The following is a 15,747-nucleotide window of genomic DNA, read 5'->3' as shown; positions in this document are numbered from 1 at the left end:
TGCTGGAGTAGGGCTCATTTTTTCTGATTGGCAGTACAGTGACCTTCCTCACCTAGATGACCTGGAAAACATTCCTGCCAGGTGGGCTGGAGACTGGGCCAGCTGAGCATGAGATAAGAAAGTGAATTAAAGTGACTTCTTTCTTTTTTTTTTTTTGAGACAGAGTTTCACTCTTGTCACCCAGGTTGGAGCGCAGTGGCTCAATCTTGGCTCACTGTAACCTCTGCCTCCCGGGTTCGGGTGATTCTCCTGCCTCAGCCTCCTAAGTAGATGGGTGAATTGAATTCTTCATTCAACAAACACCGCTGGGAGCCTGCGCTGTGTCAGGTGCTAGGCCAGGTGCTCTGGGCCCTGCCCTCACAAGCTCCCAAGTCAGTGTGACCATCCTACACCAGTGACAGGAGCAGCCTCACGGTCAGAACTGGGCGTTCATTACAGGGGTACGGGGTGGGGCACCCGCTCCTCTGGGTGCATCGTGTCATACCGAGAAGACACACAACCATCTTGCCAAGGTGCCGCGGCTGGGTGCCAGGGCATCTCGTGAGATTCTAGCTTATGGGGCTTTTTGAGCCTCTGCCTGTCCGAGCAGGGAGCAGACTGCATTTTCCAGACTCGGAGGCTATGGCAGAGTGAAAGCAGAAGTAGCTGCAGATGCTTCCCCTCCTGAGAGTATGTAGGATGGGTTGAGCTCCCAAGGACATTTGGAGAGGTGTTTGGGAGCAGAAGTTCACGCTAGTGTTTAGATTGACTTACCCCATGCAAAAGTATTTTGAAATCAGTTTCTGACGACATTTGAATCTTAGTGATTTCACATAAAAATGGACCTGCCTGGTGTGGCTAGAAGCCCTGGGCCTGGCCTGAATGTAGCTCTGCCGTCTCCAGCCACTGTCTACAGATCGTTGGGTCTGCACTGGCATTTTCTTTCAATACACTTAGAGGAAAGTGACATATTTTTCTTACACATGTTCTCATGAACTGAGGCAAAATTAAGAAAACTCCACATATTCCAGGAGAAATAAGAGAGTATGTTTCTTGGTGCAGGTGGAGACTGATCTTAATTTCATGAAATAAAGTGTGGACAGATGGAACTTGAAGGCACCCAAATGAAGCCAATTGCTTCTCTCATGACCAGCCTTCTCCACTCATGTCCATTATTTATGTGAAACTCAGAAGGAACCACAGCAGCCATGCAGAAGGACTCAGGGAGCATCTGTGGCAGCAGGGCAATCAGACTGCCTCTGGCTGGACCTCGGCAGCGGGTGTGCTTGTGCACGGACGGCACATGCAGCCTGAGGGGCGTAGGCTGCCAGCCAAAGGCCTGGGTTTCAAGTCCAGCTCTCACATTTACTGCTGCGTGGACTCGGACAGGTCACATGCTAGGATGGCATTGGGCACAGTGGCAAGTGCTCATGGTGTTGGCTGCTGCTGTCAGGAATTTGACTGAGGGAGCCCAAGAATGAAAAGAGCTAAATTTCTGCCAGCTCAGTTGGATGGGGGACTCAAGATTTGTCATTAAGTTGATTTATATTTTAAAAAGTGACATTTCCTGCGCATTTGAGTTGGTGGCTGAACAGCTAAGCATTGTGACAACGTGTAGATATAAAGGAGTACAGGAGCACGTGGCCCTCAGTCTGCTGGCTGAGCCTGTGTGACTACTAAGGTTCCTCCAGGCTAGGGACCTGGACGTGGGGCCTGTAAACTTGGATGGGAAAAAAATTACATCTCTGTTCTCTAACCTCTAAGGAACATTTAGCATCTTCTTCTAATAGTAGTGTGGCGAACGAACCACAGCAATATTACCACCCAGTAACTTTATTCCTGGTAGGAATCACAGGTCTTTCCATCCACATTCCAGCTGTTACGGGTATCTCTCAATATCGATTCCATTTATCACCATGTCGAGATGGTGGTAGCTGTTTCATCTGCTGCCAGATCTTGCTATTTACTGTGTGGGTAAAGAAGCATGTATATTTCTATGTTGCAAGTTTAACAAAATATTTTGATAACTATGTGTTAATACTACTAATTTCTGTTATGATCCTTATCTATTTTAGTTTGGGGATTTAAAAATCTTATTCTGAGAAGAGAGTGATAGGCATTCCTAGACTCAGAAGTGCCCATGGCACAAAAACAGTGACCAAGCTGGACTATTGGCTGGAGGGGCATTTCCTGTTCCTGCTCCAAGGCAGAGGCTACTGCAAGGGCTGGACTGCAGGGCAGATCGGCTTTGCCCACATTCCTCTCTGAGACTTACTAGCATGGGTCGTTGGGCAAGAAACCGCACCTTACTGTGCTTTGTTCCCACACTCTGTGGGGAGGTTTACAGGAGAGAACACTGGGTATAATACCCCAGCGTGTGCAGTGGGCCTAATCACAGCCAGCTTCTGGTGGAGGCCAGGACGACAGGGGCTTCCTTCAGCCCTGCATTCAGAGAGGCTGAGAGGAACTGAACAGCCTGCTGGCTGTGGCAGCGGTTTCCTTCCCCATCAGTCACGTGGGCCTTGTCCTGTCCCCGGAGCCTTGGGTCACATGGCTCATTGTGCCTGCGTTGCCAGGAGCCAGGAGCCAGGAGCAGAGCAGAGCGCCAACATGAACTTGGGGGTCAGCATGCTGAGGATCCTCTTCCTCCTGGGTAAGTGGGGATTGTGGGGATCTCTGGACTGGGGGAGCCTCAGTAGGCAGAAAAGTGGGAGAGCCTTAGTCCACTGGGGCTTGATTCCTAAAGCATAACTCTGTCCCTTTACACAGATGACATTTCTCACTTTGATCTGGTAGTAGGCAATGATCTTGTTTGTCTCATTCCAGCTGCAACTTACAAATGCTTCTGGGCTAAAGGAGAATAGGAAGGGTCATGGCAGACGGAGCTTCAGGCTTGGGATCTAGAAACATCTGGGTGTAAACTGTGGCTCCGTTGCCAATAAACTGGAATAAGCTTCCGAAACTCTCTAACTTCCTGAACCAATGAGATAGGAGATAATCATGTTTACTTTTTGGGATTGTGAGATAATTAAGTTAAATTTAATTAAGTCAAATCGAAATACTGACATAGAATGAGAACATGTAGTCCTTCCTGTAGATGCTGCTATACAGTTAACGTTGAACCAGAATTCTCATGCAGTGAAGCAGACTCTTTGCTCCTCAGAGGTATCTTTGTTTTTAAAAATTGTATTTAATGCATTCATTGAAAGGAGAAAGGAGAGAGGCAAAGATAAAAGAAAATTAGGGCCAAATGAAGAGAGAGAAATATAAAGTCAGAGAAGTAGACAGAGAGGAAGAAACTCAGACAGAGAGAGAGAGAGAGAGAGAGAGACAGAGATGTAGAGAGATGGCTGGAAATATGCATAGATGGAGACAGACAGAGTTGGAGAGAGACATGTGGCTTTACAAAATCCCCTCTGACATTAACTGTTGTTTCCTAAAAAGGCAGCACATGTCCCTCATATATACAAAGATGTTCCTTCGCAGAACTTGCACTGGGCCAAGACTCGATGGGAAGCAGTCTGTCTCCAGATTAAATCTTGTGTCTCCAGACCAATAGGTTGTATCCTGAATGCGGGCAAAGTTAGTGCTGTGGGCAGGTTTCCATCTAAAGTCCGCACTAAGCAGGGGATAGCAAAGACTTTGGCCTCTGGGAGTCAGCATGTCAGACAGACAGACAATCACAACATCCATCATTTTACACATGGAAACGGGCCCTTGGCAGTGACTGTGAGGGGATGGCAGGAACCAGCAAGAAGCAATTAAGAGTGTGCATGGTGGTTAGACGCAGTGTGCCTGCCTGGGGATGTGGTGGAAGGTAAGAGAAGTTGTAACTCTTATTTCTGCTTTTGACCTATCTAGATAAACAAACTAGTCTGCCCTGGTAGAAGAAAAGGAAGTTAAATTTAAGAAATCCAGTGAAAAATGTGCAAATTATATAAACAGGCAGTTCATTGAAGAATTACAGACAATGAAACTTAAAAATGTCCAGTCTCACAAATAATAGTAGAACTAACAACACCTTGCATTTTTTAGTGTGTCAATGTGCTGGGTGCTCTGCTAAAGATGTTGCATGAGCTCATTTGGTCCCCACAGCAACTCTATGCAATAGGTGCCACAGTTACCTGCATTTTATAGGTAAGGTTTTAATCACTGGGCCAAGGCATCACAGCACATTTGTGTTTTCATATACTATTGGTGGAGGTACACAGTGGTTAGGAGCGGGTATCCAGTGCTAGACTCCCTGAATGTTCATCCCGGTTCTGTTATTTACCAGCCTGGAAAACTTGGACAAAGAATTCATCCTCTCTGTGTTCAGTTTTCTCATCTGTAGGATGGGGACACGTCATCGGACTATTGGGAAAACGAAATCTATTACCACATTTAAAACACTTAGCATGGGATATGAAGCGTGGTGAGCACTCACTATTGGATATGAGGGAACTCATTTATTCACTCTCTCCAGAGGGCAATTTGGCAAAATCTGGGTGTCAATGTAAGCAAAATGTAAGATGTTCATAGCCCTTCACCCAGAAATTCCACCTCCAGGAATATAACCTAATGAAATAATAGGGTAAAAGCCTCCCGAAATATTTCACAGGATATTATTCAACACTGCTGAAACCGTAGTGAAAACCAGAAACAAGTGACTATCAGTAGGAATTTGACTAAGTTAATTATGCTTCAGTATTTCCAACAATACCCAATATATTTAGTTGAAAGACATGCCTTTCTATGAACTGACATGGATGAAACAGAAGTGATGAAGTGATAGTTACAGGTTAGAGTTCTGTAGTAATAATTTGCATGTGTTTAGTTATCTATCCAAAAACTGACTGGAAAGAAATAAAGCAAATGGTTCCTAGTATCCCTCCTCCTCCTCCTCCTCGTCCTCCTCCTCCTCCTCCTCCTTCTTCTTCTTCAGATGGAATTTCAAGTGATTCTCCTGCCTCAGCCTCCCTAGTAGCTGGGATTACAGGCGTGTGCCTCCACACCCGGCTAATTTTGTATTTTTAGTAGAGATAGGGTTTCTCCACGTTGGCCAGGCTGGTCTCGAACTCTTGACCTCAGGGGATCCGCACACCTCGGCCTCCAAAAGTGCTGGGATTACAGGCGTGAGTCACCACACCCGGCTATCTTTTACTATTCTTAGGAAAAAGAGTTATATAGCATCTTAGTTTCTCTGTATTGGTATTTTTCATAATGATTGTACATGTTGTTAATTCCAGTAAGTAAATGTTTGTGAACAAAAAGCAAACATGACAGCCTGTTGAAAGCAAATGAATAAAATGTTGGGCTTCCCCTTTATTCACTGGAGAAGGGCCTAGAGCACTGTTTAGTGCAATCTGCCGGCAGATGGGGGTCTTTGAAGGTGGGTGACCAGGCCAGTCATCCGGGGTGTATGAGGACTGTGCCTCAGGGGCCTTGGGGGGCATGGGGCACTCTCTCTCTAGTCCCTCTATGACATCCAGGATCCCAAGTACGACCGGGGGGGACCCTGGGATGAGAAGCCAGGTCACTCTTTCCCACACACAGAGTAGGTAGAAAGTTTTTAAAGAAACAGTGTTTGAGTATTCTTTAAATATTTTTCAAACACGTAGATTAATGTAACAGACATTTATGGAGCCAACACCCTGAATTACCAAATGTTAAGTTTTTTTCTATATATATATTTAAAGGTAAGTAGCTAAATCAATGTATCCATCAGAGAAATAGAACATAAGAGATGGAGTTTGGCTCTCTTCCTCCTCCTGTTTTTCTCCCTCCCCCGAAGGGAGAGGCACCCCAGGCTTGGCTATGCTTCCTTCCTGGGTTGCTTTGCAGGTATTAAAACCTTTGCAAGAATCTGCCATAGCATAGTTAATAAGTTGCATAATCTACCCATTCTGATAATATGGGTCAAATGCATTCATCCCAAATACTCTACAAGTTTCCACAGAAACACTGTCATTTATCTGTTTATTTATCCATTCCCATACTGTCAGAATTTAGGTTGTCTCTAACTTGCAGCCTGATGGCTGATGCTTCGATGAGCCCTCTCGCCCTGCCTCCTGGAACCCACCTGCACTATTTTTATAGCAGACACCCCTGGCAAAGGAAATGTTGTGTCAATTCTCCTTTTATCAGATATGGCCAAATTGCTCTCCAACACGGGGTTGTGGGCATATCTGTTTCCTTACATACTCAGTAATACTTGATACTGCCCAACTTCTCAATTCTTGACATATCAGAGAGGTATAAAATTTTATCTCAAAGTTTTTATTTTAGTTTGTGTGTTCCTAATTACTACTGAGAATAACTACTTTCTCTACATTATCAGACAGCCCATTCTCCTTTTCTGTAGATATCTCATTTTATATACCCTTCTTCCAAGTTGTATTTGATTATTGGTCTTTCATGTAGTATTCTGGATATTAATTATTTGTATGTTTCATGTGTTGCAAATATCTTCTCTCAGTATGTTGCTTATCTTTTATCTTTGTGGCATCCTTTGCCGTGAAAAGTCTTTCAACGTGATATAATCAAATGTATTGGTCTTTTCCTTTTTGTGTGTTTGGTTTTTCTGTGTTAAGAAACATTTAAAAAATTATTTTTACTTTAAAATGGTTGCATTTTTTATGATTAGGTCTTTAATTTATTTGGAATTTATTTTTATTTATGGCCTAAAGAAAGGATCTAATTTTAATGTTTTCCATATGGGACATCAGTTGTTGCAATATCACCTGTGTAATAATCTTTCTTTTCTTTGCTTTGCAATGATTCTATATTGCAAACATATTCTATGTCTATTCTGTACCCGTTGAATATGTCTGAACCATTAATGGGCTTCATCTTCTGTGCCACTTTTTGCATCTGTCTCTCTTTGAATCATGCCACACTGTTTTATTTGCTATAACTGACTAATCTTGATAGCTTGCAGGTGAAACATCTACTGCTTGTCAGTGTTGTTGCTAGAATCATTTTGGCCTTTAATTCACTTCCTCTTACATGTAACACTCCTTCCTTGAAAGTGTGATAAAATTTCACTTCCTGAGAGCCGACCATGGGCCAGGGCTGCTCTCAGCACTCCCATGTGGACCCTGTTCATTTCTCAGCCCCAAGGCAGATACTTTTATTGTAGTCATGTCCATTTTTCCAGACAAGGAAACTGAGGCACTGATAGGTTAAAGTAGCAGGTGAGTGGCCCAGCTGGGATTCAAACTGAGGCATTTTAATGCTTCAAAGCTGAATTTTTAGCTCTAATGCCAAACTGACTCTTAGTCAAGAATAAAAAGGACATTGAAAAAACTGAAGTGACTTTTTAACTTTTAAAAAAATTGTTTTGTTTCAAAATAATTCAAACTCTCAAGAAAAGTATAAGAATAAAAATAGTACAAAGAACACCCATATGACTGCCTATTTTAAATAATTTATCTTATTTGCTTGATAATATATTGCCTCTTTCTCTTTCTCTCTCTCCACATACACACGCACACACACGATTTGTTTCCTGAAACAATTGAGGTAAATTGTGTATACCATGGGGTTTCCTTTAACCCTTAAATACATCAGTGTTTATTTCTTAAGAATAGAGATACTCTCTTATATACCACAGTATGATCATCAACTTTAGGAAATTTACTGTTGACAAAATACTTTTATATAATCTATTTATCATATTCTAATATTTTCAATGGATCCAGTAATGTCCCTTCCAGTCTTGGTTTTGCCTCCAGGCCAGGACCCAATCTAGGAGGGGTATGGCAGGGGTGACCGACTGTGTCACATTAGCCTTCCTTAATCTGGTACAGCCCCCAGCCTTTGTTTGTCTTTCATGATAAAGATATTTTTGAAGCACACAGCTTTCGAACCCCACTTTTTTCCTCACAGAACATTCCTCATCGTGGGGTTTGCCTGATAGCCCCTGGTGATTCGATTCAGACTATCCATTCCCTTCCAGAAGACTGCATGGCTAACGCCGTCCTTCTCAGGTGTCCACACTTGGAGGCACGGGATGCCTGAGGAAGGCTGATGTATTTTTGCTATCATGATTAAAAAAACTTAAAACTAGATTTTGGATTATGGTTGTCACAATTCTAAATAAATTGCTACTTAAATATCAACCAATCAATATTTTTAAATTTTGCTAAAATATTGATCTAAGACTAGCTATTGAAAATATCTGGTGAAATTTCTAGGCATTTTATTAGAGGTCTGCATCTTCCTTTTACAAAAGCTGTCATATAAAATATTCCTGTGAACTCTAATTCCATCTAAAATGTCAGCCATCTATCTCCGTTTTAATTCTGTTGGCAAGCATCTGCTGAAATCTATGTATTATTATAATCTTGATAATAAGAGAAATACAATATCACTTTAATTACATTCCAGGGCCTAAAACATTCTTCACTGAAGGAGCCAGAGTTATTGAAGGGAGCAGAGTCTTTTTTTTTCTCCCTTAATTTATAATGAAAAGATGGAAGAGGCCCGGGTAAGGAGAATTAAATTCGTTTTTATCTTACAAGTCAAAGTCATCACTTTATTCCTTGGGTCTGAATCCCTGAGATCTTTGTAAAAATCTTTCCTGACAGCTTTTCCCCTGTTCCAAGTTCCTGCCAAGACAATGGTTCAGAATCATGTGGTGTGTGAATTTTAGTGAGGAAGAATCTTTGGTATATTCATTTTATTTTGCGCAAAACAAATCTCTACAAATGTAACAAAAAACGAATACACCAGGGTCTGTTGCAAGTCAGCAGAAGGTCAAGGAAAAGGCTGAAGCCTCAGGTAGGCAAGAGACATTTCCTGATAGGGCAAGAATTCCCCTAATGACTTCTGCCCATTTTCTAAATGAATTGCTTACTTTTTTCTTTTACTGTTGAATTTTAAGAGTTCTTTATATACTCTAGATATGAGTCATTTGCCAAATACGTGGCCTGCAAATATTTTCTTAGTCTACAGTTTGTCTTTTCACTCTCTTAACAGGGTCTTTTACAGAACAAAAATGTTTAATTTTAATTGTCTAACTTACTAATCTTCTTTTTTCATGGATTGTGCTTTTGATAGCATGTCTGAGAAGTTTGCACCAAACCCTAAGTTCTCAAGATTTCCCCCTAAAATTTACATAATTTTATGTTTTATATCAAAATCTATGATCCATTTTGAGCTCTTTTTTGTATAAAGTATGAATTTAATCAAGGTAATTTTTTAACCTATGGATATCTAATTGGTCCAGCACTATTGGTTGAAAAAATGATCCTTCCTCTATTGAACATACTTTGCTCCTTTGTCAAAACCCAGTTGGTCATACTTGGGTGGGGCTAATTTGGGGTTCTCTTTTCTTTTCCATTGATGTGTCTGTCCTTCTGCCAATCCCACACAGTCTTGATTTCTGTAAATACATTAAGTCTCAAGGGAGTAGAGTGATTCCTTCTACTTTATTCTTCCTTTTCAAAAAAGATTTTTCGCAATTCTCTTTCCATTATCTTTCCATGTGAATTTTAAAATAATCTTTTGTACATCTACAAAAACAGTCTTCCTGGGCTTTTGATGAGAATTACATTAAACCTATAGATCAATCTGGGGAGATTTGACATCTTTATCATGTTGTATTTTTCCATGAACTCAGTACGTGCCTCCATTTATTAAGATCATTTTGGATTTTTTTCTTCAATGTTGTGTTATTAGACTCACACCTGCATAATTTTTGAGTGATCGTAAGCTGTGTTGTATTTAAAGTATTTCTTTCCGTGTATAATTTTGAGCATACGGAGACATCATTGATTTGCATATGTTAATCTTACTATATCCAACCACCTTGCTGAACTCACATATTCTAAAGAGAGTTATTTTTCAGATCCCTTGAGATTTTCTATGTTGACCGTCACGTTCTCTGCAAATAGGGTTGGTCTTATTTTTTCCTTCCTGAAAGGTATGCCTTTATTTCCTCTCCTTGTCTTACTAGGCCGACAAGAACGTTAGTACTAGGTTGAACAGGTGTGGCGATGGCAGACATCCTTACTTTGTTCCTGATCTCAGTAGAAAAGTATTTTGTTTCTCACCATGAAGTTTGATTTTAGCTGTAGGTGCTTTTGCAGATATTCTTTGTGACGTTGAGGAAGTTTTCACAATTCATCATGGAAGCATTTTTATGGCTACTTTGACATCTCTGTCAGATGACTCTAAATCTGTGTCATCTAGGTGATAGCATCTGTTGATTTTTTTTTCTCATTCAAATAGAGATTGTCCTCATTCTTGCTTTGACAAATAATTTTCCACTGAAACCTGAACATTTTGGATTTGATGTTATGAAACTCTGAAACTTATTGAAATCTTCAATTTTAACAGGCCTCCTCAGATATCATTCCGTCAGGAGAAAAGAGGCATTTCCTCATAATTGCTAGAGGGTTGGAGCTTGACATCGTCTCTGGCCGCCATTGACACCTGGTGGGAGAAGGGCTCTGTGTTACTGTGGGGTGGGGTGCAGGCTAGGTTCTAGGCCATCACTCTAGAACCTGCTCAGTAATTAACACTTGTTTGAGTCAATTATTGCCCTAAGTAGAACGTCAGCCTTGGGCTTGTGCGGGCCTGCCCTTTGGCCCTCGCAGATAGCACCTGGCTGGGAGTGCCCAGGCTCATCACTGTTCTCCATGTGTCCCTTGCTGACACTGTGGGGCGGGGGTAGCCTCGTAGTGGCTGGGCAGTGGAGGACGTCCTGACTCTTTCCTAACTGGCGCAAGGTGCCTAGAGGTGCCTTGTCACTGCCAGGAGGGGGTGGAAGTGCAGGATCCCACAGGGTCTCCACTGACACCCCTGGGGGCGGGGACTTTTTCATTCATTGGGCACGAAAGCCTCTCTTCCCCATGTGACCCTCTGACACCACCCTCGTTGGGGAGTGGGGGATCCTTATAACTGACCAGTGAGCGTGGAAGTCCAGGTCTCCACTTGGCCTCTGTTGATGAGGGTGGGGCTTGGGGTGAGGGCACAGTTTTTTCTGTGCTGTTTGACCGTTGTGGAGTGGTTATCACCTAAAAGTCTTGTCTTCCTAGGCTGAGCCTTTCCCAGTCTTTGGCTCACGGGAGCTGGCTTTTCTTGGGGCTTCTGTGTCTGTGCCCAGTGTCATTACAGGGTTGCCAGCTTCTCCCGTTCCCATATGAGGCACCTGAGGCAAAAAGAAAACTCAGAAATTCACCGCCCTGTTATTCCTGGGCTCCAAAGGTCCCTAGCCAGTCGGCCTTCTTCTCTCCATTTTTGGGGGTCTTTTTATATTTGTTTTTTAATATAATATTTAAGGGTTTTAGCTATACCTAGAGGAATAGGGAAAAGTAAACCTATTTCATCTTTCCAGAAAAGTAAGTCTGAAATGAGTTCTGGGGGATAGGTGATTTGGAGTAATGCTCTTTGGGGAGGGGCCCTGGGCTGGCAAACCTCTCTCAGACACACAGTCTTGATTCTAGAGGCCCCTGAGGGGGTCTTCCCCATGGGGTGAAGGAAGGAGTGGGGATGTAGGCAGAGTGCCTGCTGGGGAGTCTCTGATCCTCAGTCCCTGATAAGGGCCACAGCTGGGCGGCTGCAAAGCCGAGCCCCCCAGGCCAACACATGCTCAGCAGACCTTTTCGCTAGCTCCCAAATTAAACATCTCCACTTCCTCTTTAAAGTCACTATAAGCATTGTTGTCACACCTAGACCCTCGTTTATCCACCAACAATTGCTTGAACTGCTCCCTTTATTAAATTTCATTCCATGAAATAACTGGATAATGGTTCTTAGTGAGATGGACTGGGCTCACTCTCCCCTGTTTGTCTGAGGGAAGCAGATGGTCAGCCAGGGAACTCCTGCCTGAACCCCAGCTGCAGCCAAGTTCTGCTCCCACCTTTGCAAACTCTCTGACCATGTAATCAAGAAGTCACTCTTCAGGGCAAGAGGTGAAGGACCTGGAGTTGGACCCACAGGCTGTTTCGGAGGACTGGGACTCACAGACACCCAGAGCTTTCTCTTTGATTAAGCAAATATTGATTTTCACCAAAGTCTACTGGCACATGAAGATAAGTAAGTCAGGCTCCAACCTGAGGAGTTGACAGTCTTAGGGGGACAGTTGCAATGCAGTGTGTTAAATACTGAGATGAAGGATGCACAGAAGAAAAAGGAGAAGCTCTTGATCCAAACTGGAGTATTCAGGAAGGCTTCCTGGAGGAAGAGTCTTGTTGAATGCTAATTGCTTACATTTCTACCTAAGTGAAATCCTTCAGCAGCTTCCCATTGCTGCCAGCACATACTCAAGTGTTTACTGTGTCACTGGCCTCCCAGCCAGCCCTGTCACAAGCCATCCCCTGTTGTGCCTGCTCCCTGGTCTCAGGGAACATCCATCAGGTTACTGTCCAGCCTCCTCGCATGTCGTCTCTTTTGCATGGGATGATGTTGTTCCCCTCCAGGGCCATAGAGATACTCCCACTCCCCTTTGTACTATCACCACCGTCAGGGGAGAGATCTGGTCTTGCTGGGCCATCACTCTAGAACCTGCTCAGTAATTAACACTTGTTTGAGTCAATTATTGCCCGAAGTGAAACGTCAGCCTCTGGGAGCCTATCTGCAAGAAAGGGACAGGTGGTGTGGCTTCCTGAGAAGAGAGGACAGCCTCTGCTGAGGCCCCGGGCAAGGGCAGCACGGAATGCTGGGGTTATGCAAGAGGGGAGAACAAGAGGTGACATGGGCCAGCAAAAGAGGAGGGCTTGATGAGTCCTGGGAGGACATTGGGCCTCATTCTGCAGGATTTTAAACAGCCTTACAGGACGAGTGCCTGGCTGCAGTGCCCCAGATGGGTTGGAGGCAGGGAGACTTACTAGGAGAAGGCAAATGGATAGTCCAGGAGAGGGGAGGCTGGCTGGATTAGTCCCAGGCCATGCCAGCAGGATCATGTTGGCTTCTGAGGCCCCAGGGCATCCATCTCTCACAGTACGTCCCCGAGGCAAGCAGTGTGTGGCCTGAGGTCAAGGTGTGTGGCTGAGTACACTGGTGTCCATCCCAGTTCCTGGCCAGCCCATGCTTAGCCCCACCGGCAGACAGTGTTGGACAGGCCAGGCCAGGGCTGTGTGGCAACAGCCCTGAGTAGCTGAGCAGACCCAGGCGGGGCTCCCTGAGCCAACCCTAGAGTCCTAAAGAACAGAGATCCTCCCAAACTGCAGATGAGCCCTGATTGTTGAGTCACATGTGACACATTAAGACACTTTGGTCAATTTGTAATGACTGTTCACCCTCCATGCTGCTGTGAGACTCTTCCTCGGACCCAGTAACTCAGGCTCAGGCATGCGAGTCTGAAGAGGTCATGTCAGTTCCTGGAGCTTTCCCATGAAAAGAGGCCACTGTCCCCAAGAGAGGCCTTTGTCCTGACACTGGCTCTAGGACCGCACATACACACATATATGCAAATGCAAAGACAATTTTTTTCTTTTTTAATCTTGTCAGGAAATGTTTTGAGAGTTTAGGAACCAGGTCAGCACTCAGGCAAAGAGAGAGGGATGTGTGTGTGCAACGGCTCAGTGCAGCTAAAAGTGAGAACCCGAGTCGGGGAAACCACAGCCTGTGGCTGCCCTGGGAACTGGAGAGGGAGGGAGGAACTGCTTTTATTTTAATTTCCAAAAGACCAGATTCCCAGATAACAGCACTTCCCCCCTCCACCTGGTGGTTTCCTTTGGGGACTGAGCATTGCCCAGAGCTCTAGGAGAAAAGCCAGGGCTTGGGTAAGGGAACTCGCTGGTGAGTCTGATGACTCAGACCCCATCCTTGGTCCTGGAGGGTCTGTGGTTCCAGGTGGCCCAGGCCAGGCCTGGCTTCCTTCTGCTCTACCCATCTGACCCTGCTTCCCCTGGGGGCAGGCAGCAGGGCTGCACCTCCCCCTCTGGAAGGGACCCTTGAAGAGTGGACTGCAGGGCCCTGGGGTCAGGGGGACTTTGGCTGGACTGTGCATGGGGCTTGATTTATAACTTAAATCTTTAGACATGTGGCATGCTCTAGGCTCTGCAAATGTGAGGAATTGCCTTAAAAACTAACTGGAGTGGAGATTCCTAACATGGATGCTAGTGCCCCGCAGGGCTCACAAATGGCCTGTCATGGTAAGTGGAGGCCGATGGGTTTACTAAGGGGCTCCGGTTTAGGTTGTGTGCTGCTGTTTCCTCTGCAGCATCATGGCCCCTTCCCTGTGGTGCAGGACAGCTGTCATCCCACAGCTCTGCTCCCTGGACACGCACTCCCCTCGGTCAGGTCCCTCAGGACTCCAGAGCAATGTTTCCCAGAGGCTGAAGAGCACAGTATGAATATTGCATGAATAATAATAACCCCACCACTTAGCGGTTATGCAACGCTTTCCTCTTCCACAATACTTTACCATCATTAATTAGTTATTCTGCACAGCTTCCAGCCTCCCCTGCTCTCTATGCAAGGCATGCCCTGAGAATTGATCCTGCAAACAGGCCTGTCCTGGTCTGAGGCACCAACATCAAGTGGCCAGGCCCCTCTTCGCTGGGATTGTACAGGCTTTGGGAGGCCTTGGCTTGGCCACTTCTCATAACAGCAGAGACCTGTGCCCTTGCTGGGGAGCACTACCTCCTTTCTGACCTGAGCACCTTCCCAGAGTGCCTCTCGGTGTGCTTGGCTCCCTGTTTCACTCACTTGCCCCTAGGAAAGTGGCAGACGCCGGTCTTAGGTGGTGGCGTGCTTGCGTGTGGAAGGGCAGCTGCCGCCTGCACCTCACTCTGTGCACACACTCCTTCCAGGGACTTGTCCAGCCATGCTCTGTGTGCAATGGGGCCACTGAGCTGGGAGCTGTGTTGTGTCTGGTCCAAGGCCACTGGCTGAGCAATGGGTGGCAGAATGGGGACTCAGATATCTAGGTTTCAAATACCCTTCCCTCCCACCCACCATGGGGGTCATGATGAGGTTTCAGATCCCCACAGAGAGGCTCAAAGGTGGGACAAGCCCTTTCCCCAGTGAATAGGGTCACTTAGGTGTCCGGCTGTGAGGCCTCTGATCTGGCCCTCCCTGGATACCACTGTCCACCCAATCATGACAGCCTCAAGTTCCTCCTTGTTCCAGAAATCCGTGTCTTCCTCAAGGCTTCAGCAGCCCCTTCCCAGGTGTGGCTCAGTGCTCACATGTGTCACCACCCCTGGTCAGAATGGACCCGGGACACCCGGGGGGCCCCACCCCCTTGGAGGAGCTCCTAGCCCTGGTTAAGGCCCAGGCCAACTCCCCGCCTCCACCCCTCCATTAGCCTGAAAAGTTATTGATCAGTTTGTCTTCTGTAAGCTGAGTGTTTTAATCCCACTGTGTGAATCTTTAAGAATTAATTAGGAAAGATTGCTCAAGAAAAACAAAGCGGGCACCAGTTTTGATACCTCCTGGTCACCGACTGTTATTGTTTCCCTCTTAATTATGATGCTATTTCTGGAAGCTAGAGGCAAGCTCCCTGGTGCATCTCAGCCTGGGGTGGCTTCTGTGTGGCCCTTCGTGGCCTCCTGCTTCTAGTTTCTGCCCAGGGTGGCGTGTGTCGAGGAGAAAAGGCACAGGGGCATTGTAGCAGGCAAGATATGAGTGGCCAAGCACTCCCACCTCTGGGAGCAGAGTGGCCACGGGACTCTCCCCTCTGCTTGTCTGAAAACTTTATCTATCCACAGTGCCAGCCACATCTTACGCCAGTATCCCCATCTGTTCTGTCCCTGCTCAGCTTCTTTCTTTAGCTCTCAAGCCCTCTGTACCTTCTTGAATCATCTGACCTTTGCTTGTACCTTGTCCTCTGCT

At 45.3% G+C, this 15,747-nt stretch overlaps 1 protein-coding gene across 2 annotated transcripts in view; it reads left to right on the top strand.

Moving 5' to 3' along the window:
* The first annotated feature begins 2,533 nt into the window (after positions 1-2,533).
* Positions 2,534-15,747, top strand: part of LOC105547373 (chromosome unknown open reading frame, human C10orf128) — a 33,714-nt gene continuing 20,500 nt past the window's right edge. For both annotated transcript variants that reach the window (XM_011990949.1, XM_011990948.1), the window contains exon 1: positions 2,534-2,632. In XM_011990949.1, coding sequence (XP_011846339.1) covers positions 2,590-2,632 — 43 coding nt within the window. In that variant the 5' untranslated portion in view covers positions 2,534-2,589. The remainder of the gene's footprint in view (positions 2,633-15,747) is intronic.

This window comes from Mandrillus leucophaeus, unplaced genomic scaffold (genome assembly GCF_000951045.1).
Source record: "Mandrillus leucophaeus isolate KB7577 unplaced genomic scaffold, Mleu.le_1.0 Scaffold388, whole genome shotgun sequence".
In the NCBI taxonomy this organism is placed as follows: domain Eukaryota; kingdom Metazoa; phylum Chordata; class Mammalia; order Primates; family Cercopithecidae; genus Mandrillus; species Mandrillus leucophaeus.
The sequence above is the reverse complement of the archived record's forward strand: the minus strand, read 5'-3'. Positions and strand labels throughout refer to the sequence as shown.